Source organism: Gracilinanus agilis, chromosome 5 (genome assembly GCF_016433145.1).
Source record: "Gracilinanus agilis isolate LMUSP501 chromosome 5, AgileGrace, whole genome shotgun sequence".
In the NCBI taxonomy this organism is placed as follows: Eukaryota; Metazoa; Chordata; class Mammalia; order Didelphimorphia; family Didelphidae; genus Gracilinanus; species Gracilinanus agilis.
The window spans coordinates 24,911,737-24,936,784 of NC_058134.1; the positions used below are offsets into that span (position 1 = coordinate 24,911,737).

Sequence of the window (25,048 nt, forward strand, 5' to 3'; positions counted from 1 at the left end):
CAGAGACAGAGAGACAGAGAGAGACAGAGAGAGAGGAGGGGGGAGGAGAGAGAGACAGAGACAGAGACAGAGACAGAGAGACAGAGAGAGACAGAGAGAAAGAGAGACAGAGAGAGACAGAGAGAGACAGACAGAGAGAGAGAGAGAGAGAGAGAGAGAGAGAGAGAGAGAGAGAGAGAGAGAGAGAGAGAGGAAGGACATAGGGACATAGATTTTGAGTTGGGACCTCAGAGATCATCTCATGCAACCCTTCTTTTTATTAGATGAGGAGACTAAGGGCAAGAGATCTGAAGTGACTTGGCAAAGTTAATAGAGATAAGAAGTAGCACATCTAGGATTTGAAACCAAGTCCATTGTTTTTAAGTGTTGTGGTTTTTTCATTATATTCACAGGTAAAATGCAAGCTGGGAGGATTGACTATATATTTTCTGTTAACCTCCCTAAGTTCACAAAGAAACCAGGATGGGATGAGAACTCAGTTTTCTGGATTTCCATGGCTTCTCAACATAGAAAGGGAACGGCATGCTATGATCACCCTAGTGTGTCTTCAGAACCTGGAAAATTCTCCCTTAAGTAGACATGATGACTTGTTTGGATGTAAAAGGTGCTTGCCCTGAAGGATGTGTTTTGGAGCGTGGTTAAATGTCACCTGCTGCCTTGGGAGCCTAAGTGGAAATCAGCCTCTGAATCATAAATGAATTCTAGGCAAGCCCAATAATCATTACTAACCAAATGGCTTCATCTGCAATGAGGAGCAGAGAGGAGGCTGGAGGCTTGTAACTGGCTTCAGCAGCTTTGCCTGAACACACACACACACACACACACACACAATAACACAGAGCTATTGACTTGTAACATAGGGAAATCCCGTTTTCCCATTGACCTCTGCCTGTTGGCATTCCCTTCATGTCTCTTGTTAAAAATAAACATTTTTCTTTATTAATAGGAAGCTGGAATTGAGAGACTAGTTATAAACAATTGCAATCCAGAAGGATTTCTTATTCACTGACAAAGATACATTGATCCCAAGTAAGAAAGAACATACAGGGACATAGAACCTGCCAAGCTGAGCTTCCGTATTTTACAGATGAAAAAAAGTAAATCTCAGAGGAGTTAATGAACTTGATAGTGGTTCACAACTAGTTAAATCTAAATTGTAGTGAATCAGAAAAAGATCTGGAGATTTTTTCCCCTTAATTTTGTTACTATCTATCTGTCTGTCTGTCAGTCTATCTATTTATCCATTCATCCATCCATCCATCTATCTATATTAACAAGGTACACAGTGAAAAGAGCATTGGGCTTGGATTCACAAAGATTTGTCTTTCTAAGTTCAAATCTGACTTCAGTTATTTACTAGCTGTGTGGCCCAGAGAAGTCGCTTAACCTTGCTTTGCCTCAGTGTCTTGATCTGTAAAGGAGCTGGAGAAGGAAATGGCTAATCACACCAATATATTTGTCAAGAAAACTACACTTTGGGCCATAGAGAGTCAGACCTAACTAAAACAATTGAACAAGAACAACTCCATTAACACACACACACACACACACACACACATACACACACACATATATATATACACATATATACATATATATACCTATATGTCATTGAAGAATGCACATATTTTCATACAATCATTTCTCTTATTCTTCACGAATTGAAATACACGTTTGTCAATGATTGTTAAATTTGCAACTTGCAATAAAAAAATAACCAAGACCTTTACTCTTCCTCAGTGCCTGGGAGTTCCTTGATGGCAGGAACTATTTTTGCCTCTTTGTGTTCCCAGTGTCTAGCCACTGCCTGGCACATAGATGGCACTTAACAGATGTTTTCTGACTCAGACTGACCCCAAGGTGGCATGAGTCATCTTCTTCTTCACTTCTCACAGCACAAAGGTCTTCCATCACCATTATATACCATGACTTGTTCAGTCATTCCCCAACTGATAGACATCTCTGCAGTTTCCAATTTTTTGCCACCACAACAAAGAGCTACTATGAGTATTTTTATATAGGTGGGTCCTTTCCTCAAAAGGCTATCATTCGAAGTAACTTGAATGTTATACTGGAGAAAAGAAGACTTCAGTATGAAAGGTCTAGGTTGAAGCTATCCTCTTTAAAGATCTTAAGGAAGAGAGATTAATCTTATTCTACTTGGCTCCACAGGGCAGAATTAAAAACCATTGATGGAATCTCAGAGATAGGTAGAATTTGGCTCTGAGTAAGGAAAATGCAGATTTCTCACAAAGTGGAATGGGCTGCCTGGGAAGGTTGAGTCCCTTAGAAATGGACTACAAGCAGAGGTCAGATGATCATTTGTTGTGGATGTTTCCTTGGGGACCCAGACTCTATAATTTCAAAAACGGACCTAGTGAGCAGCCTTCCTGCATTACAGCCACATCTTCTAAGTCTGGCTGTTGCCATAAATGATTTGACTTATTAGTAAGAGAAACTCTGATGTTTGAGCTGAGACCCCAGATCATCAGAGTTTTCAGTTTACATGTTTGAGGTTCTGTGTAAGTCGGAAATAAGGGCTTCTATTTTCTTAAGAAAATTTGAAGTTCATTACTTAAATGCAATACCCTCAGGGTTGTCCAGCCAAATGTGGTTCTGACAAGTAAAATATATGTATTTCTGTAAAATGTCTACAGGATAGTTGATGTCATCCCTTCTTACTTAAAAATCACTCTTCCTTCAGAAAAAATGAAGGGTTTTTTCACTTCAATATACTTAGACTTCAGCTCAAATCACTAATTCAATTTTTTCTTGGAATCTGTAAATTATTTCTTAGATATTTCATTTTTATTAATGTTATTACTTTATATCCATTAGTATATTATTATTATGTTATAATGGACATTATATATCATCCAGACTATGAAAATAAACTTATTAAAGGTTTACATTTGGGAGGCAAACATTGGAACATCAGAGAAAAAAAAACATATATATGCACAGGTGCACATATAAAATATTTTATCATTCATTGCTTTAAAATTTGTTCTAACTCGAGCTTTCAAATGTGAAAATGAAAAAAAAAAATTCATTGATTTTTTTTTACATAACAAAATGTATGAATGGATTCCTTTAGTCCATATCCAAGGACGTCTCCCTGACTTTTCTTTGGTCTTGCCATCTTTGCCTGCATGGTAATCATCAGTCACTGGAAATGAATTGTCTTTGCAGTCCCATCCCCTTAGGAAATTCTTATCCATGAGGCTTGTTGATTCCATTACAACAGTAACTTGGAGGACTTCTTACAAACCCCATTAGATTTCTGAATCCAATCAGACTTGATTCATTTCCCTGATCGCTAGTATTTCCTGATAATAGTCTGGTTTGGAAGCTCAAAATCACAATCAGATCCTCTATCACTTCCTTGACTTCAACACGCTTCATGCTATTCAAAAGCACAAAGGAGAAAACTCCATAGTCCCCACTCAACAACAATAACCATCCATAGAAAGGGTTACAATTTCCCATTTGCCATACTGGCTACAAAGAAAGCTCAGGCATTCTGTCTCTTGATCAAATATGGTTATAACAGAATCTGATAAATACAAAAAAGATGACTTTATTTGATTACAACAAGGTGCATTTTGTAGTTTAAGTTGCCAGATATAATATGGGAATTTTTTTTAAATTTGTGAACTCTATTCAGGCAATAAACTACCTGACACCTCCCTGGACCAAACCAGACCATATGGGGATATTAGGCATCTGCCTTCATATTCAGGGGAGAAGAAGGGAGATAAACATCTTATTTGGGGATAGAAGGCAAAATGGTTTAGTGACTGCTTGAGAAACAGTGGCTTAGTCAGGGGAAAGAATGAACCTCATTTAAATGAAATTTTTATTTGTATCTTTTGTTTTTATAAGTCCATCTTTTCTAAATGTCTCTTTACTTGACCTCCTCTCCTATATGGTGAGCCTTCAATTTATAACAAAGAATAAGATTAAAAGAAAAAGAGGGAATAAAAACAATTTGGCAAAGTAAGTCAATCTATCAGCTAAGTCTAGCAACATGGATGCTAGGTGGATGTCCCATTTTCTCTAGGGACATGAGGCAACATTTTGTCATCATCCTATCCAGGACAGTGTTCTGACTTTGATGGGTGGGGTTAGGTCTATGTAGATGCTCCTTGAAATGGTACCTTGTGGTTCATTCTGTCTAGGGATAGGACTGGGTGTATCCTGGGGTGGGGGGTGTTGTGTTTTTTTTTAACAGCCAGGTGATTGAAAAAACATAATTGTTGCTATGGCAATGCCATCATCATTAATTTCATCATATTGACAGCAATAGGATTTGAAATTTCAATAGTATATTAAGGTAGATTAAGCACTTCACTTTTAACAATGTGTGACAAATGCCTGAATCTTATCTCATCTTATGAACAAACTGAGCTTTAGGGAGATTAAGTAACATGGATGATAATCTTTGCCATGTGTCAGGGTTGAGATTGGATCTCATATTTCTTGTCCAATTCCATTATGCTACATTTCCTCTTTAACAGAGGGTGCTAAATATTCAGGATGAAGTACCTAAGAGTCCCTTCCCCCACGTATGTCATTGCTTACAGTTGGCTACCTTGGAAGTTCTGTAAGGGATGGGCTCTTTTTACTGCTCATTCCTTTGTCCCTACATGGTGAACCCTCATTCATTTAGATCAAGTGATGGGAGACAAATATAACTTAGTGAACTACTTGAAAAATGCGCATACCATTGTGGTGGTATTACATTCAGGTAACACAACAAATGAAAACTGGGAGAGAAAAGTAAGAAACTGAATTGACCAGGTCCATAGACATTTGTGCTCTTTAAGTTTCGATGGACTCTCACTGCTGTGGGGTAATTCATTTATTGATTTTTAATGATTTTTTTCACATGGGAATTTTCCTGCCAAATTACTTCATGTCTTCTTGAGGCCCCAGATTCATCCTCTTCTCATTACTCTCTACATATAAATTCACCTGTTTTACTGACATCAGATTTTCCTATAGGATTTCCATTAATTTTACTCTCTTTTTTTTAACCCTTGTACTTTGGTGTATTGTCTCATAGGTGGAAGATTGGCAAGGGTGGGCCATGGGGGTCAAGTGACTTGCCCAGGGTCACACAGCTGGGAAGTGTCTGAGGCTGGATTTGAACCTAGGACCTCCTGTCTCTAGGCCTGATTCTCACTCCACTGAGCTACCCAGCTGCCCCTAATTTTACTCTTTTAAGCCTTTTCATGACCTTACACTCAGTGTATCTTCATGCCTTTTGGTTTCAGGGCCTAAAATCTTCTTCCTAATTATGACTAATCCTTCTTTACTGTCTGAGTCCACTTGTGTTCTTAAGCTCATGCTCATCTTTCTTCCATTTCCTAATGTCAGTAATCAATCACCTCTTTCTCTTATGCCTTCTATTTCCCTTTTCCCTTCCTTGAAAAAGATTCTCATGTCAGCCTATTCCTCCTCTTCATTCCAAAAACCGTGTCCATTGAAACTACTGAATCTCGAGGTATCACTTTAAAACTGCTAAATAGGCAAGGGCAGCGATGGGCAAACTTGTTAAAGAGGGGCCAAAGGAAAGGAAATGCTCCTCTGTCAGTCTGTTTCTAAGCCAACTCTTTTGAAGTTTCATTGTAGTGTATCCTACTCATTGTATTCGTCAGTTAGGAATAATGCCTTGTGGCCAGATAGAATATTTCAGGGGGCTGTATCTGGGCCGTAGTTTACCCATCACTGGGCAAGGGGAAAAACTACAACAACAACTTCTCCACTCAGGTCCTCCATGTCTCCTCTAACCACTTATTCCTCAAACTCTTATAATTTGGCTTTTGCTCCCTTATTACATTCCTCTCACAAAATTCAAAGGCTGTTTTCTCATCTTTATCTCCATTGTTTTCTTCCTAGGATCAAACCAATTCATTCATTCCCTCCCTGCCCCCTTTCCCTTCGGTATGCTATCTCCTCCACTCTTATGACATTATATCATGTGCTGCCCTGCTACCTTCTTTTGCACTCATCCTCTACTTCTTCTAACTTCCTATCTTCCACCTCTGGCATGGTACAATATAATGAATGAAGATTTTGAGTCAGAGAAGCTAAGATTCCAAATTCAACTTTGGTACTTAGCTCTGTTACCTTGGGCAAAAGGCTCTCTGTGCCTCAGCTCCTAATGTGAAAAACGAGAGGACTGGAATCAATAACCTCTAGTGTCCTCCAACCCAGAATCTGTTCCCTGACTTGCTCCTTAATTATGGGAACCCCATAAGGTTTTTTTTGGGGGGGGTGAGGAGGACAATGGGAGAACTTTTTTCTCCACTAAGTCTTTGACAATTTCATCAATTCCCAGTTTCAAAGACCAGATCTTCTTAGAAAACTCCAAAATTTACATCTGTCCTCCATGTCATGTTTCTAACTTTCTAGTAAGATGCAATGTCTGAGCATCCTGCTGGTAATTCAAATTCAACATATCGCCAAATGAATTCAGCATCCAACTTTCACCATTCCTTCCTTAACTTCTCTACTTAGAATATGGGCACCACCCATTCCCAGGCTCTTAGGATCAAAACATCTGGGATGTCTTTTGATTCTACTTTATCCCTCATCCTTTACATAAAACCACAGATTTGGAGATGGAAGAGATATTAGAAGTAATTTAGTTTAACACCTTTATTGTACAAATGTGGAGACTGAAACTGGAGGAGCTAAATGACTTCAATCATTAGCCAAACCCTATGAATTTTATCTTCACAGAATATGTACAATTCTTTCTCTCTTTTCTATTCTTCACAGCAGTTCCCCTAGCTCAGACCCTCATATCCCCTCATGTGTACTACTGAAATAGATGTAGGACTAGACTTTCTGCTTCTCATCTCTCTCTACTCCCAAACATTCTTTACATGGTGGCTGAGCAATTTTCATAACATAGAAGTCTAATTGCTATACTTCCTACTCAGGAATCTTCAGGGGTTCCCCATTGCTTAGTGAACAAAGTGAACCTCCTTATCTTGGGCTTTAAGTCAATCTACAATCTGTTTTTAACTATCATTGGAGATCTCTACAATACCAATTCACATAATCTATGTTTTAGACAAAGTGGGCTGCTCATTCCTGCTTAATTCTCATCCTGCCCACATTTATTTTCATGCCTTTGGCTATTTTCCATTCTTGGAATGATTTTCCTCCCACCAATCTAACATACATATATGTTAGATTATATATGTACTATATGCACATGCATATTACACATGGATACATGTGATATGTTTATATACATGTGTACATCATAGGTATATGTGTGTATTTATATTTCCTTCAGGGCAGCTTTTTCCCATGAATCCTTTATACATAAACACGCACATATACACATGTATGTATATCTACATATATTTATATACAAATATAGATATATACATATATTCCTTCATATAATATTCCTCTATATAAGCCAGGAAATCAGCAAAATGATTTCTTCCTTTAAAAAGTTCTCATAGTGTTGAGTTAGGACACTTCTTTTTCACTTTTTTTTTTTTTTGCTATAGGTCTTATATAAAATTAACCATAAACTTATTTTAATTTTCTATTAACTTGTGAGCTTCTTAAGGGAAGGATTACCTACTGTTTTGCATACTTCCTGAAACATAGTAAATGCCTAATAAGTGTTTATTGGGTAATTATGTCTTTTCCAAATCTTTGAACTTTCTTATTTCTATTGAGGGTGCCAACATCCTCCCAATTACTCAGGCTCAAAACAAATTGCACCATCTTTGTCTCTTCACTTTCACTCATCCAAAATATCCAATCTGTTGCCAAGCCTGTTTGTTTCTCCCTCCACAAAATCCCTCCTACTTTGCTCCATTTTCTCCATTTACCATTCTGTTGCACAAAATCATCACCTCATTTCTGAACTTTTAAGAAGTTATTTATGAAACCATGATTTCCATTTCATACCATTTCCCCATATTATTTCCCTTCCATTTTAAAATACATATACCTAGACTACTAGGATAGCTTGTGGGCTGTCTCCTTTACTTCCATCTCCTCTCTGGTGCCTTCTTCACTGAGTTGCAAAAAAAGATCTTTCTCAAGCTCATAGGACAAGTCCCTTCCTACATCATGGACTCTAGTGGTTCTCTATTAACCTCAGAGTTGAATATAAAATCCTCTTTAAGGCTTTCAAAGCCCTTTCCAACCCAATCCCTTCCTACTTTCCAGGCATCTTACACTTATACTCCTCCACCATATACTCAAAGATCTAGTAAGAATAGATTTCTTGTGGTTGACTTGCACATGCCCTTCCATCTTTCACCTTCATTACTTCTCATTGGTTGCCTTCCATGTAAAGAATGCTCTCTCTCCTCCCCTCCATATCCTAGATTTCCTGGATTCAGTCTGAATCCCACCTTCTTATCAGATGCCTCCCTCAGTTGTTCTCCCTTGTCCATTCCCCTCATGGCCATGGCCTTTCTTCAGAGATTACTCCCATTTTTCCCCATGTATATATTTTATAAGACACAGCTGTACATTGGTTCCATTAGAATGTGAGCTCCTTGAAGGCAGGCAACATTTTTTGCCTCTTTTTGTATACCTAGTACTGACCTTGACACACAGGAAGCACTTAATAAAAGGCTGCCGATTGACTGATCTTGTATTTTAATGTATGAAATATTACCTTGTACATATTAGGCCTTCACTGAATGGAGGTTGAACTGAATTAAATGAAACTACTCATAGTAGATTTAACGAGCTATCACCAGCCCTTACGCTTACCTTTCAACCAGACACATAATATTTTATATGGAGTAGAGGGTAGAGCATTCTTGAAAAATTAGAAATCTTGAAATATATAATGGGCTACTTTGAAAGGGGGCGTATGTTTCTCCATCACCAGATATGTTCTAGGAGAAGTTTAGATGGCCCACTGGCAGGGAGTCTTGGGAAGGGCTTCCATCACTAAATAAGAGATAAAGTTACCTGTGAGTCCTCTGACTATTTATCTTACCCGCCCAGGCTTCAATTTGTCCATCTGAAAAATGAGAGCACTGAACTAAATGGCTTCTGAGGTCCCTTCCAAACTGGACCTATAGGTTTCTTCCAATTCTAAAACCATGTGATCACAAAAGACCATGTACTTGAAAGTCAGCTTAATGACTTAGAATGAATGGTGTCAAATGAGCATGCTGATTAATTACAGAATAATGCATGTGCCAAAATTGCTCGAGGATGCTTGAAAATTGCATATTCTCATTAAGAGTTTAGACATTTTCTCTAATCTCGCCTTTATCCTAACTTGCTTAACAAAGTCTAAAAGACAGTGGCAAGCTAAGTGGTAGATAAGCTCTTTTCTAGTTCTGAACCAATGGGACAATCCATGTTCATGAGGTTTGGCTGCAATTGGAATTAATTTTCCAATTGTTCTTATATATCCTTGATTAATAGAGTCAGTATTTTTGAAATACTTGTAGTAAGTTTAGGGATAGAAACTTTAGATGAAATTAATTAACACAGAATTGAATTTGTTAAAATGTCAAGGGAAAATCCTAATATTTCCCCCTTTCAGGGACACGATAAGGATGGTGCCTGGGACAGTGAGGTGGCAGTGGATAGGGCATGAGGAATAGAGTCAGGAAGAGACATCTTCTTCAGTTCTACTCAGGCCACAGATACTTAATAGCTGCGTGGCTCTGAGTAAGTCATTTAACCCTATTTGCCTCAGTTTCTTTATCTGTAAAATGAACTGAAGGAAGAAATATGAAACCACTCCAGTATCTTTGCCAAGAAAACCACAGACAAGGTCACAAAGAGTGGGACATGACTGAAACAACTGAACAACAAATAATAAACTACAACAACTATTTACATAGCACTTAAAGGTTTGCAGAGCATTTCCCATACACAATCTCAACTTAATCCTTAGAATAATCTTATGATGCATGCGTTGTAGACAATATTGTTTCTCTTTTTCCTGATAGTGGAATCTGAGGCTCGGAGAGGAGGCCTAAAGTCATATAATTAGTGAAGTTCCGAGCCAAGTTTTTAAGGCTCGTCCTCCTTCCTCCAAACTATAGAATATCTAGCAAGGCTTTACAACCTGAGGTATCCAGTGAGGATAGTTCTAAGCCATCATTTCATAGACTCTAAGCATCACAGTTTTACAGTTGGAATGGACTTAAGAGTTTATCTCATCCAACCCCCTAAATTTACAGATGAGAAAACAGCAATGGAGGAAAATTAAATAAATTACTTGTCTCGACACACAAGTGGAATGGATCAGAAATAGGATTCAAACTCAGATCCTCTGACTTAGAACCAGTGCTCTTTCTACTGTATCATGATGGCAGGCATCTCTGTACTTGCTTATCTGTCCTTGCAGGCCACACATAAATGCATTAAGATTTCCTGAGTGTTAGAAAGTGTTAGGAAAGATGACTGCCTGTGGCTATTATAAACAAACTCTGTAATGAAAGATTATTAATATATTAACAATTGACTCCTAAGGCTTCAGGCTTTCCATGCCCTCAATTTACTCCATCCTGACAATTATACAGGAAAGAATATCTTTTGGAGCTGATCATGCTCTGAACCGAAATCCCATGGAGCGCTGTAGCATGGTAGAAGGTGAAGCCTAACCTGCTCACTCATTAATTGTTTATTGATTCAGTCTTGAAGAAAGAAAGGCCCATTTGACATGACTGACTGCCAATATCATTGTGTATATGTAAGTTTGCAGTCTTACGAGTAAATCTGGAATTTATGTTGTTGGTGCTTGGCTGCATCTATTTAGGATCTCTTGGTTATTCTCTGGGATATTGAGTCCTTCTTGCGAAACTCCCTCCACTTCGATTGTGGAGCCAACTAAGCTGTGATAGCTCAAAACAAGACTTCTAAGTTTCAGGTCTTTGGCACAGCATTCGGTTATGACTCTTCTCCATCATTAACTGTGGTCTCTCCCATGAATGTCACTGGCACACTGGTGCGCTTGGCCCAAGCGCCATGAATACGTGGGACATTTTGTTTGGATCACAGCACAAATCTCCATTTGAAGATGGGAACAAATGACAACCTTCCGATAGGCTTTTAAATTTGCTTTAGACATTCAATGATGACATTATCATCCACGTCTAGGGATAATGTCTTGCAGAGGATCAGTTCTCTAAACATAGCTATATGTTCAGATGAACAGTGTGGAGACCTACAAGAAACCACTTTGAAACGGTCAATGATCATGAAGAGTTAAATATACCTTTACTAAGAAAAATTCCAGAGCTCCTTCTTTCTTTGTGAAATCAATCCTCATCAAGGGTCAAATGCTAATAATTCCAAATATTAGCACCGAAAAATATGTATAGAAATACTCATATATGTCTATATCTATGTTTTCATTTTCTTTGCCTATCAAGGAGACATGTAATAAGTTATATGCATCTGTCTATACATCTTTACATCTATCTTCCCTCTACCTACGAATACATGTATAAGTGTTCGCATGTAAGTGTGTGTGGGGGCATGTCTGTGTGTTTGACTAGACTTTTGATTTCATCAATATCAGAACCTCCCGGTGAGGGTGCTCCATCCAATTGGGCAGAGGGGTAATTAATGGGTCCCCTAAAGTATTAGAGAGTCACTTCAGACACTGAGGGGTTAATTAAATCTTCCGGGGTCACAAAGTGAGTAAGAATTCCAGCTAGGATTTGAACTGAAGTTTTAACTTTTTTGAAGCAGACCTCCTGTTCAGTTATACAATGTTAGCTCACAATGTCTGTATCTACATGCATATGGAGGTGGAAATATGGAATTGCCCTCAATATCCATCTAGGGAGAGATGCAAAAAATATGAGGGTAATCATTTTCTCACTAAATATGCCTTAAAAAATCCAATCTAGAGAGAGGAAGCCCATTGCTGACTTGAGCTGAAAATACTTCCTATAACACAGATATTCTTATTTCATAAGCTTATCCCATCTCAGAACAATCCCATGTTGATTGAATTTTAGTCCATGCCCATTGAGTCAAGGTCTGGTTGGAGATAGAAGGCTCACTGTATGGCAGAACTAAGGCTAATTCTAAAGATCTATAATTCTCCTAATGTAATTAAAAAAAAAACTTTACATCTTACAATGAATATTAAATATTGGTTCCAAGACAAAAGGGCAAGAAGAGCTAGGTGACTGAGGTTAAGTGACTTGTCTAGGGTCACACAGCTAGGAAGTATCTGAGTACAGATTTGAACCTAGGACTTACCCTCTCTAGACCTAATATTCTATCCATTGAGCTACCTATGTGCTCCAATCTTTCTTTTTTTTAAACCATTACTTTTCCATCTTGTTAACAACTCTAAGACTGAAGGGAAAGCAAGAACTAGGCAAATGGAATTAAGTGACTTGTCTAGGGTCACGTGGCTTGGAAGTTTCTGAGGCCAGGTTTGAACACAGGCCTTCTTATCTCAAAACCTGATTCTCTATCCATTGAATCACCTAGCTGTCCCTCTCCTAATATAATTTTATCTTGAATACATTAACAAAGGCAAACTCCCTCACCCTGCTTGAAGCTACTGGGTTTTCCATAGTACCTGATTTTATCATGGTCCCCAAATCCTGTCATGGTGGCCATCCAGGTGGCTTTTGCCAAAGTCCTGCCCTGACATCAATCACCCATAATAACTCACCTCTCCTTCCCTTGGCCATGGCCTTCCATTTTGTGTGTATTTGCTTTGATTCTGACGCTTCTTCTGCCCTCCATCTGCGAATTTACACAGCAAAGGCTCAGTAGGGGCTGTGAAGACAAGAAACCAGAGTCTACATTAGCAACATTCCTCCTTGAAATAACGGGCAGGAGGGTACAGGGATGCTTGTAATGAGGATCTTTTCAAGTCCAATCTTGCTCTGCATTTCTAGTTGGTCTCTTTAGTTTTGATTCTATTGGCATAAATTTAAACCATCCAAATTTATGAAAAAGAAAATAAAAGCTCAGCAAACTATAAAAGAATGTAACTAATATTATAAAAGTAGAATGTCAGATGGCCATAGAAGTGGGGTAAGGAGAGTGGCGTTCCTCCCAGGTAGCCTAGGTATATGTTCATGACCAGTATTTGTGGGGAAACTAGGTGGCACCACAGGGCAGAGAGTGCCAAGCCAGGAATCAGCAACACTCACCTTCCTGAGTTCAAGTCCAATCTCAGACACTTGAGCTATATGACCCTAGGTAAATCACTTAACCCTGTTGGCTTCAGTTTCTTCATCCATAAAACATGAGCTTGAGAAGGAAATGGCAAACAACTCCAGTATCTTTGCCAAGAAAACCCAAAATGGGGTCATGAAGAGTTAGACATGACTGAAATGCCTGAAAAAACCATTTGTAGGGATAAATATTTCTTTCTCAGAGAAGCTCTGTTTTTATTGTAGAAACTCTGCCAGATTCGGTTTTTGAAATAGATGCTTGCAGTGCTTCCAGCCGAAGAAAAGGGATCCTTTTGCCAAATGCAGCCAAATTAGTTGCTTTCCTGATAAATTGTCTGCCATTTCCAAAAGGCAAATGGCTGATGGCATCATTGCCGCTCCCTGTTCCAGACTCCCACTGAGCTCCATCCCCTGCAGTGACAATAGTCCTCAAGGTCTCAGTGTGGACATTTACAAGAGACCATACAATTGGGGTGTGAAACCACTGAACATGGCGGGGGGGCATGGGGTGTGGCATTCATTCCCAGCCACTAAGAAGAAAAAAGTAATGACAGCCATGCTGGTTGTTTTCCACTCTCTCCCCCCAAGCTACAAGTAGAACTGGGTAACCAGGGCTCTGACCCAGTCCCTGACATTTAGTGGGGCTCTGAAAGTGTTTTCAGTTCTTTAGCATTATAGAAATAGTCAACATAACATGGTGGAAATAAAAAATGATCTCAGGGTGATAGAAGTCTGGAGATCCTATTGATGAGAGAGTCAGGGGGCCATGAAGTAGCACTGTGTATTTTGGGGGTTATTTTGTCTTTTATATACACAGGTGCACTTTCCCTCAGAATAGAAGTTCCTTGAGGGCTGTGACTACTTGGTTATTGTCCCTGTAATCTCAGTGCCTGGCACATGGTTGTGTATAATAAATTCTTATTCATTAATCAGTTCGTTAGATTCAACTCCACATGCCAGTGCTTACTATTAGTATCCCCTCAGAAAAAGGGATTTGACCAACTTGGGACTCAGTTTCCTCAACTATAAAATAATGAATTTAGACTAAATGGATTCTGGGGACTCTTTAATCTCACAAATTATGATTTTAGGAAGATGATTTAGCACCTATTTAACAAGAATAATTTGTTAGATCAGGAAGCTATCAGATTAGGAGCTCCTTCCTTCAAATGGCTGGAATAAAGATGATCCTTTCCCAACCTACTTCCTTTCTCTAGTGTTGCCCTTCCAAGAAGAGATTTCACAGGGTCCCAATTATATTAAGGGTTCATTTTTTTTTTACCCTTGTACTTCGGTGTATTGTCTCATAGGTGGAAGATTGGTAAGGGTGGGCAATGGGGGTCAAGTGACTTGCCCAGGGTCACACAGCTGGGAAGTGTCTGAGGCCGGGTTTGAACCTAGGACCTCCTGTCTCTAGGCCTGGCTCTCAATCCACTGAGCTACCCAGCTGCCCCCTTAAGGGTTCATTTTGATGTGTGTCCTAAGCACATTTTAAAGCCCTACATGGACCTAGGTGCCACCTACCCTAAATGCAAATTTGGTTACCAACTGAAAGTCATCAAAGTGAATGTCTTTGAATTGTTTCCACAATGCTGAACTGGTAGTTGTCTTAAGGTATGTCATTATATTTCAAGTCACGGATATTGCAAAAACTCCAACCTCTAGGAATTGGCCACTGCCATTTGGATATCCTTATAGTTACCATTCCCGCTAGTATCTCCATCATTAAGCAACACACAGTGGATAATCAATTTGCCAGAGAAAGAATGAATGTACAAATTACAATGGATGGGAGGTTTGTTTTGGAGAAGGTGAGCTTTTGTCAGGATGTGTAGTATCAGAAAAAAAGAACAGCAAACCAATGAGAACAGATCACAGTCCCAGACTTTCTGTTTGACCAAGGGTGGCCTGGGCTCAGACCAAAAATCCCCCCAAATGAAGATGGTTCCCTCCATAAACAAGAGTAAATCATGGATAAATGGTCATTTAAATACTGAGAAAGATACCCTGGTGTCATGCAAACAACACTGTACCAGTAAGATTTGCTGTACTCATTTTATAGAGAAGCTGGGAGAGATGAATTAAGCTGTAATTATAAAACACCATTGTTTTGTATTGCTATTAGAAGATCTCCAGGCTGAACATAAACTCACTGAAGTTAGTAATTGTTATAATTTTGTTTTGAATCCTTAATACAAATTATGGTAACTCCTTTGTTCTGGGTGTTTGAATAATTCATGCCATTTGACTAACTGGTTACATGCCTTGCCAAGAGTCAAAGAGCCAGGCAATCAATGAACATTTATTAAGTGCCTACTATGTTCCAGGCACTGTGCTGTTAGGATAAGTTAGTATCAGAGGTGGGATCTGAACCTGGATCTTAAGCCATTATATTCAATAATTATGTGTGACTATTAATTACACTTAGATTTGGGGTTTTCCCACGAGTCAGTATGTAGGATCTTTTTGGCAAGTTCAAAATCATATTTGAAAGCAGGATTACTATGTCCCCGGAGCCCCCTAAATAAATGGAAATTTGGTAAAGGAAGGAACAGTTTCTTGGGTGAATGATTTGCAACTTCCCTATAATTGGAGGCCACAGGGTAAATACACTTCTGGCTGCAGTATACGATTGGAGAGGAGAATTAGATGTTGTAAGCTTAAAGTGAGTCAATTCTGTGGATAAGTGGCAAATGCTGAGAAGGTACTATTTTGGAGAGGAGCACAATGTCAAGAGATTCCCATATTGGGCGTCCATGCTATCTTTTTAGAACTAATGTTATATTTTACTTGTTGCTTGACCCTGGGAAATTCATTTCACCTTTATATCTCAGTTTCCTCACCTGTGAAGTAGGGATAATAGAATTATGGATGGAGAGGAAAAAGGGAACTCAGAGACCATTAAGTGCCACCTCCTTAGTCTACCACTGAGGAAGTCGAGGCCACATGAGAAAAGATAGGTTCTTCAGGGTCATGTCATTTTTGATAAGACGATTCTCCCCATCCCATGCTGAGTTACTTTTTAAAAGAGCTTTGGAAATAGACAATTCCTGAAAGCTTTCAAAGAGTCTAGATAAATTGTAAGATGGGAGCTGGAAGATTAAGTTTAACAGGAGCAAAACACTGACCACATAGACCGACATGTTCATAGCAACGTTTTTGTGGTTGCCAATAACAAGAAACAAAGTGGGTGCTTTTTGGCTGGATAATGGCTAAACAAATTGTGGTAAATGAATGTAATGGAATAATATTATAAGGGAAGAAAGTGAATATTTACAATTTAGAGAAACATGGGAAGATTTGTATGAACTGGTGATAGAGTAAGCAGATCTAGTAGAACAAAGCAGAAAAGCTAAAATAATCCAATCCTGCCCCCACGCCCCCCAAAATAAAATTTGACTGTCTAAGCTTAGACTTGGAGGAGGAATGACCAAATGATCTCCCTTAGTTTCCTGGAAAAGTGGGTGTCTATGACTGTGGAATGTTTCATATGTTAATAGAAGTGGTTAATACTTCAATTTTGCTGTGCTCTATTTTTGGTGCAAGCCCAGTGGCTTGGGAAAGAGGGGGGTATTCGAAAATGTGATATAAAAACAAATGTTATCAATAGAACAAAAAATAAAGGCATATTTTGAAATAGTCTTTTACTGATAAAGACAATGGAGCAATAATGAAACCTAGATCTCCTTCTACCAGTGGCCCAAGGTAACAGAGGCATCTGGGATTGTTCAAGAAACGTATCTTCCATTAACGTGGAAAAGTTCTATAAGGTGTCTAAACCAAATCATGGTTCACAACATAATTCAATAGTATGCTAGTTAACAAACTCTTAAACCCAGAAGATCTCCCTGGAATCTGGGCTTTAAGATTTTAGTTGGCTGGGGAAGGCATTTACTGCATTCCACTAACAAGATTTTTTTTTTTATATTTAAAAACAACTCTCATGCGTCATAAGAAATGATGAAGAAAATAATTAAAAAAAAAACTTGGAAAGAACTACGTGGGATAATGAACAGTGAAATGAGTAGAACCAAGAGATTATATACAGCTACAGACATAATACTTGAAGAATAACTTGTGAATGTCATCTCTAAAGAATGAACTGAAAAATGGAACTATGAAAGACATAATCTATACATAAACATAGCGATTTGCCAGATGATGCTTTGTATGATGTAGGGAAGGTGGGGAGAGCCTGAGATACTTGGAAATAGATTCTATAAATAAAAAATAAAAATTAAACAACTCCCAGAATTCAAGTTCCAACCATCTATTTTTTTTAAAACCTTATCTTCTGGAACTGTGAGGGGGAGAAACACAGAGGAAAATCAAGTGCTTGAACATATGGGCTGATGGGGATATTATTGGGGATGAAGAAACTAAACAATAACTCTAGTCCAACTATCAGTAATATGGAATTAGGGCTTAATCAATGATACATGTAAAACTCAGTGGAATTGCGCGTCTGCTAAGGAGGGTTAGGGGGTCTTGGGGGAGAGGGAAAGAACATGAAAAATGTAAATATGAGAAAATATTCAAAATAAAAATAAAAATGAAAAACAAACAAAAAAATAAAATAAAACTTAGGTATGAAACCAAGGGGTACCCCACAGCATCTGACATTTCCAAGTGTACTCCAAACTAAATTAAAATTTAATTGAGAAATATTTAACAAAATAAAAACATAATCGGATATAGGCAGTGTTAATATATGGTTTTCTAAGTCAATATGCAGCCCATAGGCATCCTTATGTAATATTTGGTCTCCTAGTTTCTAATGGAGTTTGGTACCACTGTTTCAAGAGAAAATGGAAGGTATCACAGGCAGGTGGTTAAAAATGTTCCAAAAGGTAGTTTTCAACAAAACAAGGCTTAAGTAAAGAACTAAAACAAACAAATAAATAAATAAATGAAAATAATAAAAAATTAAAACCTTATCTTCTGTTTTAGAATATATACTGAGTATTGGTTCCAAAATCCAAGAGTGGTAAGGGCTAGGCTATTGGGGTTAAATGACTTGCCCAGGGGCCCACAGCTAAGGACAGATATGAACCCAGGATGTTCTGTCTTTAGGTCTGATGTTAGTACATTAGAGTCACCACTGAGCAGTCTAACTGCCCCTATGTTGTAATCATTTTAAAGACATGGTGGGGGAGGGGGGAGAGGGAATGAGCATTTTTGAAATGCCTATTATGTTCCAGGCATCATAGTAAGCACTTTATAAATATTATTTATTATTTAGTTCATCCTCATGAAAACTCTTTGAGATAGTGTTTGCTATTATCTCTATTTTACAGCTAAGGAAACTGTGGCAGACAGGTAAAGTGTCTTGATCAGAGTCAAATAGCTACTAAGTGTCTGAGTTCACATCTGAACTCAGGTCTTCCTGAATCTAGACTCCAGTGATCTATCTACTGTGCCACCATGATCCTTTCACATCCAGGTGTATTGCCAGAGGATGGTGAAAATGGCTTTTGTATTCCTTGCCTTTTTTTTTTAAACCTTCACCTTCTGTCTTAGAGTCAATACTGTGTTTTGGTTCCAAGACTGAAGAGTGGTAAGGGCTAGGCAATGGGAGTTTAAGTGACTAACTCAAGGTCATACACCTAGGAAGTGTCTGAGACCAGATTTGAACCCAGAACCTCTCCTCTCTGGACCTGGCTCTCAATCCACTGAGCCACCCAGCTGCCCCTATTCCTTGCTGTTTTTTGAGACAAAACTCCTGCCTCTATTTCTCTATTTTGAAAGTGTCACAAGCGTCACAAAGCCTCAGAGAGCTCTCCAAATTCGAGCAGCATTTCAAAGAAGGCAGAAAGCTACCACCAACACCAACTCGATTTTCCAAAGCACCAGTAAGGTGAGAAAGATCAGGTATAATGAGGAAAATAATCTTCCTAACTTGGTCTCTGCCTGCTAACTTGATTCATTCATCAATCTATCAACTAGCAGTTACCGAGATACTTTGTCGAACTAGAAGAATGTCAAAGTACATATGCAAAATAATAAAAAAACACACGAGGTAATTTGGGTCAGGGGTGCCACACGAGCATCTTGAGAGATTCTCAGCTAGTGGTAAAGATTCTGATGAGAGCATAGGGGAAAAAAGAGCTGCACGAGGCTCCAAGTGCCTAACCTCCTTCCATTAAGAAGCAAGGGCATTGGGGAGACTGCTCCCCAAGACATCGCACGCTTCGTTATGCATTACAATTGGCAGCCTCTTTCCCTTCTGGACTCTCTTGTTTGGGTTTGTTTAAATCAAGTCCTTGAATAGCTGTAATCAATTTTCAGGCTTGTTGGTGGAAAGCGATTAAGACGGAGGTCAGGCAGGAACATTGCTTGTTGTGGCTGCCGGCAGAGGTCCCATCAGGGCCTGGCTGGCACCTCGACTGATGGGGTATGACACCTCCAGCGTGATGATGAAAAGTACTCCATAATGAAAAGGTTTTGTTCTACACAGAAAATATTATATCCCCTACTATTTCTTTAATGCGGCTTTATGGTGTCAATTTATTCTGTTTAGTTTCTTTTAACAGTAGTTAAAATGGGAAATGAAAGAAAAGGAGTTCTTCATGGGAACGAGACTCTTATAATCCACGGATTACAATGTGCTTGGAGACATTATGGTCTATCATGCAAATGGGGACTGTTTAAAATATAATTATAACAATGCACAGCAATAAAACTGTGCAGTAATTATGAAGGAGTAATTACTGGGTGTTTGCACAGTGGCTTATTTGTAGCCCTCCAAACTTGGATTATTTTGAACAAAGAAGATTTTAAAGGATCCAGGTGATATGATGGAGTAATAGGTGACTGATGATGGTTGGTTTAAATGAACAAGATCATCTGTGGTGAAATGAGCAAGGAAAGTTGTGATCTGAGAGTCATCATCAACAGCTGCTTCCCCAGGAGATTTAGGAACCACTGAGTTCTCTTGTCTTCAATTTATAATACCTTTGAACTAAGGAGCACCTATACCAAGAGTCCTTCCTTTTCTGTGGGAAGTTTACCAATAGAGGTAGATTCAGAGGACTGTAGATCTAGAGCTGGAAGGATCTTCAAGATCTTGTCCAATACTTTCTTTTGACAGATGAGGAAACTGAGTCCCAATGAGGATAACTGACTTGCCTAAGGTCATACAGTGCTAAGGAATGGAGCCAGTGTTGAACTCTTGTCCTTTAACTCATATCTCTTTATTCTTCCTACAGTGACATGCTATTTTCCATCAGTTTTTAAATTTCCTTTTGAATAGATTCCTCTTCTATTTGGGCCAGTTTGTGATCAATAACTTTCATCCAATGCAAAATTATCTAATAACTAACTGTGGAGAAGACAAGAAACAGAATAGAATAGAGAATGTGGAACCTTTCTGGGAAGCAAATCATAAACTCAAAATTAAGGCATGGTATAGTAGTTATGGAGTGTTGGGGAGATTTAATAATCAAGGAGTCTTCTCTCTCTGTCTCTGTCTCTGTCTCTGTCTCTCTCCCTCTCTCTCCATTTCTCTCCCTCTCTCTCCATTTCTCTCCCTCTCCATCTCCCTCCCTCCCATCCTCCCCTCCATTTCTGTCCCCCTTCTCTCCATTTCCTTCCCTCTCTCTCCATCCTCTCTCCCTATCTCTCTCTCTCTCTCTTCTTCCCAAAAGTAGAGTAACTAATAACTTTTTGAATTGCCATATTGATAAGTTTTTTCATCATTCAAATGTTAAAAAATTGATTCTGGAGAAAAGTTACTTCTCCATTCTAGAGTTTGTCATAGAGGAAAGAAAATATTGATTTAGTCTAACATTCACCTGAGAGTCTCAGAAAATGAAATTCAAAGGGTTCAGAGATCAGTTATTTAGGATCCCACAGACTGTTTGAGGGCAAGTCATTCCTGGAGGGAAAGGATATGCTTGAAAATGATATTAGGAAAATATGAAAGCAAACAATTCCTATGCTATTGGGAAAAATATCAATCTGAAGAGGTTTTTGTGTATGATAAAAGATTTACAACCAACTTAGATTTTTTTAATGGGCAGAAAATGGAAGAATTTTAATTAACTCATTGTAAGCTTGCAGTCTATCAAAATCCCAATATTGGGGTAGCTTGGTGACTCAGTGGATAGAGAGCCTGGCCTGGAAATGAGAAGTCCTGGGTTCAAATGTGGCCTTAGATAATTCCTAACTATCACTATAAGGTTCATAGTAAATCACTTAACCCCCATTGCCTAGTCTTTACCACTCTTTTGCCTTGGAATCAGTGCATAGTATTGATTCTAAGATGGATGGAAGTTAAGGGTTTTTAAAAAGAATTCCAAGATTTTTTTCAAAATTGCTGTCTATACATACCTTTCCCATCTTATACTTGTGCAGTTGATTTTATACCCAAATGCAAGACTTCCATTTATCCTCACTGAATTTCTTCTTGTCAGAGTAAACCTAGTGTTCTAGCCTGTTAAGATCCCTGTCATCCAGTGGGTTCACTTTATGTCTTTTGCAAATTTGATGAGAAAACTATTTATATCTTTATCCAATTCATTGATAAAAAGGCTAAATAGTATAGTACAGGACCGATCACATAGTAGAGGTACTCTGCTGTTGACCTCTTTGGCCACATTTCCATGGATCTATGAAAATTGCTTTTTGAGTCTGGTCATCCAACCAGTTATGATTCAATCTGATTACATTATTCCCTAATCCACATCTATCTTCTCCACAAGAATAGTAGGAGAAACATTCACTCTGTGAGTTTGTGATCTACAACTTGTATGACCTAAGGCAAGTCACATAACTGCTGGGTACGGTTTATTCAACTGTAAAAATAAGGGATTGGTCTACTGAGGTCCTTTCCAGCTCTATATCTGTCTCTGAAGCTATAAGTGATACATATAATATCTGTTATTTTATCATTGGCAGGGGAATGAGGTTGGGATCATCCTTGAACCAATGCAGAAGCATAGCTATCTTTTTTATAACTTAAGAGCTAAATCCTAGGGATTAGCCTGAGGCACCTGAAGATTAAATGAATTATCCCTGGTCCCACAGCTAGTAAATGTCAAAGTTGGGCTTCAAATGCAGGTCTTTCCAGATTTCCAGTCTAGCATACTACTTGTTAGATCATTCTGCCTCTAGAAATCTGATATCAAAATACATTTCCCAGGATGAGCAGGTTCCTAAGCCTTAAGAAAATGAAGTAAAATTTTAGTGAATGAGGCTTTCATCACCCAAAGTTAAGATGTAATGAGGCTGTGTTGAAGATGCTTTTATTATTTGTGGCTTGGAATTTAGTTTTAAGAGAACAGAAAACTTCCAAATCACCATGGCTGCCTCAGCACTTGAGAATTATTTTTTCCAGTAGAAATGTCAACAAGACAAGGGAGATGGTGATCTGTTAACAATCCTTGCCTGGGCAAATTGCCGCCTGACTGAAAAACCAATTGCTGTTGGAGAGCCAAATCCCAAAGAACTGAAAGTAGATGCTATATCCACCAATTTAAATGGAAACCCTAGACCTAACTCCTGGGGCTGGATCTCACTGGATCCACCAGCCAAGAAGGTCAAGAGAAGAGCCAATGACAAACAAGAACTTTTGTGGGTAACCTCAAATCTCCTTTTAGTCTTCAAATTTCCTAAAGTACCTCTAGAAGTGGTAGTAGGAGTACCTACTGTTGCCTCAACTCTATGATGACTTCCTCCTTTTTGAATAGAGATGAATAGCATCACTTATCCTATGACAACCTCAGTTTGCTAATGTGTAAAATGGCAACAATGACCTTTCAGTCATTTTGAGGAGGAAATGAGATAATAAAGGCAAAGTGTTTTTCAAACCTCAAATTGTTATATAAATATTACTCCTATCATTATTATGGAGAATCAGGGTGAAAGAGGAGAATAGAAATCTTTTGTTGGAGAAGTCAGGAATACCTGGACTCGTTCCCCAACCCACTCATCCACGTACTCAACCATGTAGACACGCATGCACACACACACACATGCATGGTAGCTAGGTGTCACAGTGGATAGAGTTCGGGCTTTGAGTCAGGAAGAATCACGCCTCTTCTTGAGTTTAAATTTGGCCTCAGATACCTACTATTTGTATAATCTTGGTCAAGGGAACTTAACCCTGTTTTCCTCAGTTTCTTCATCTCTAAAGTGAGCTGGAGAAGGAAATGGCAAACAATTCCAGTATCTTTGCTGAAAAAACCTGCAAACAAGGTCATGAAGAGTCGAATAAGATTGAAATGACTGAGTATACATATAAACATACACAGCTATTTTAGTACATGTATACATGTATATATGTGACATATATAAATGTTCATATGTGTGTGTATTTTACCTTGGCAAGCCATTTAACCTTCTCTCAGTAGTCTAGAGAACTCTCTAAGTCGGCAAATTGCAAAGAATGTGGTGACTTGTATCGATAAAGAGTTTTCTATAGCAATGGAATTATGGGTCATGTCGCTACCTCTATCGTTATTATTATAGAATCAAAGAATGTGAGTTGGAAAAGGTGAGGAAATCCACCTAGATCAGTCATATGTGAAAGGAATCCCCACACTAACACACCCCAAAAATGGTCAGAGTAGCTGCATGGGCAGATTTCGAGATTACACAAAGAAAAACTTTCTTAGTTAAGCAAGATGTTAATGAGGCTGCCATGGCAGGGAGTGAATGTAAAAGATGGATGACCGCTGGCTGGGGTGCGGTAGAACAAACTACATTGGTGTTCAGTGTTTATGTTGGATTAAATAGCCTTCCAAATGCTGTTTTGTGATTTTTCTGTTTCTTTTTAATTGGTAACAGGAGATTATCTTGGCCATAAGAACAATGAAGACTAAAATATATAAAGGAAAGTTAGAGTGGCACGGGGAAAGTTTGGCAGAAGAGGCAAAGGCAGTAGACAAAAGGTCTCATTCTCTCTCACATCTATTTGGGAAACTCAGCAATGGGTTAATGCTTGTGCTACATCTCCTAGCTCTTCCTCTCTACATAGATAATTCTCTAATATGGGGAAACAGCTTTGTTGAACAGAAAAGTACCCCAAAGCAACAATTAAAGAAGAGAACAGCTGGAATATTTTTCTGGAAACAAGACAGGGCAAATTACTTTTTGATAAACTATATTATGGCCTAAGTAATTATCTTGAGCTCACCTCTGCCTTAAGAAGTGGAAAACTGCATTTTTTATCTTTTTTCTATAGTAATTATTCTAAAAGAAAAAAAATGACTTGATGAGGAAATCAAATCTCAGAAGGGAAAGGGCATAGGCAGAAAATTTAATGTTTCCAATAGATGAAACACAAGTTATTCGCTGAAGGTAAAATTCAGTTCATTTTGTGGGAGCAAATGAGAGAGCAATCATCTCAGCTGAATGAAAAGCTTGTTTTGACACTTAGTAAATTAAAAGGATGAGCACTTCTCAGAAGACACCAAGTGACTTATCTAACTTGCCAGCTTGCCTTTTGTACCTCCCTTTTGATGAGAATACAGAACATGGGAGGAAAATACCCTACCAAGGGGAGATCATGGGAGCTTTTGAGTGAAATGGCTCAGGTGTTGTTTCTTCTCTCTCTCTCTCTCTCTCTCTCTCTCTCTCTCTCTCTCTCTCTCTCTCTCTCTCTCTCTCACACACACACACACACACACACACACACACACACAAACACATGCACAAATCACCTTCTCAAGGTCACTTCCCAGGTGATTCCTACAAGTTATATTTACAGAGAAACACACACACATAACATTTAAAGAAGTCTGTTAAAGCCATTATTCTTATATTTCAATAAACATAGCCTACATAGAAAATTATTTTAATTAAAAGTTCAAGTATCTTTGGAACCCAGGTATAATTCAAATTTAGTTTTGAACTCATGCTAAAATTCCAAGGGG

The 25,048-nt window shown here is 38.5% G+C and overlaps 1 protein-coding gene across 1 annotated transcript in view; it reads right to left on the reverse strand.

The window, feature by feature from the left end:
- RBMS3 (RNA binding motif single stranded interacting protein 3) overlaps nucleotides 1–25,048 on the reverse strand; it is a 755,361-nt gene that overhangs the window by 151,743 nt on the left and 578,570 nt on the right. The window contains exon 8 of the mRNA XM_044678877.1: nucleotides 12,662–12,768. Coding sequence (XP_044534812.1) covers nucleotides 12,662–12,768 — 107 coding nt within the window. The remainder of the gene's footprint in view (nucleotides 1–12,661; nucleotides 12,769–25,048) is intronic.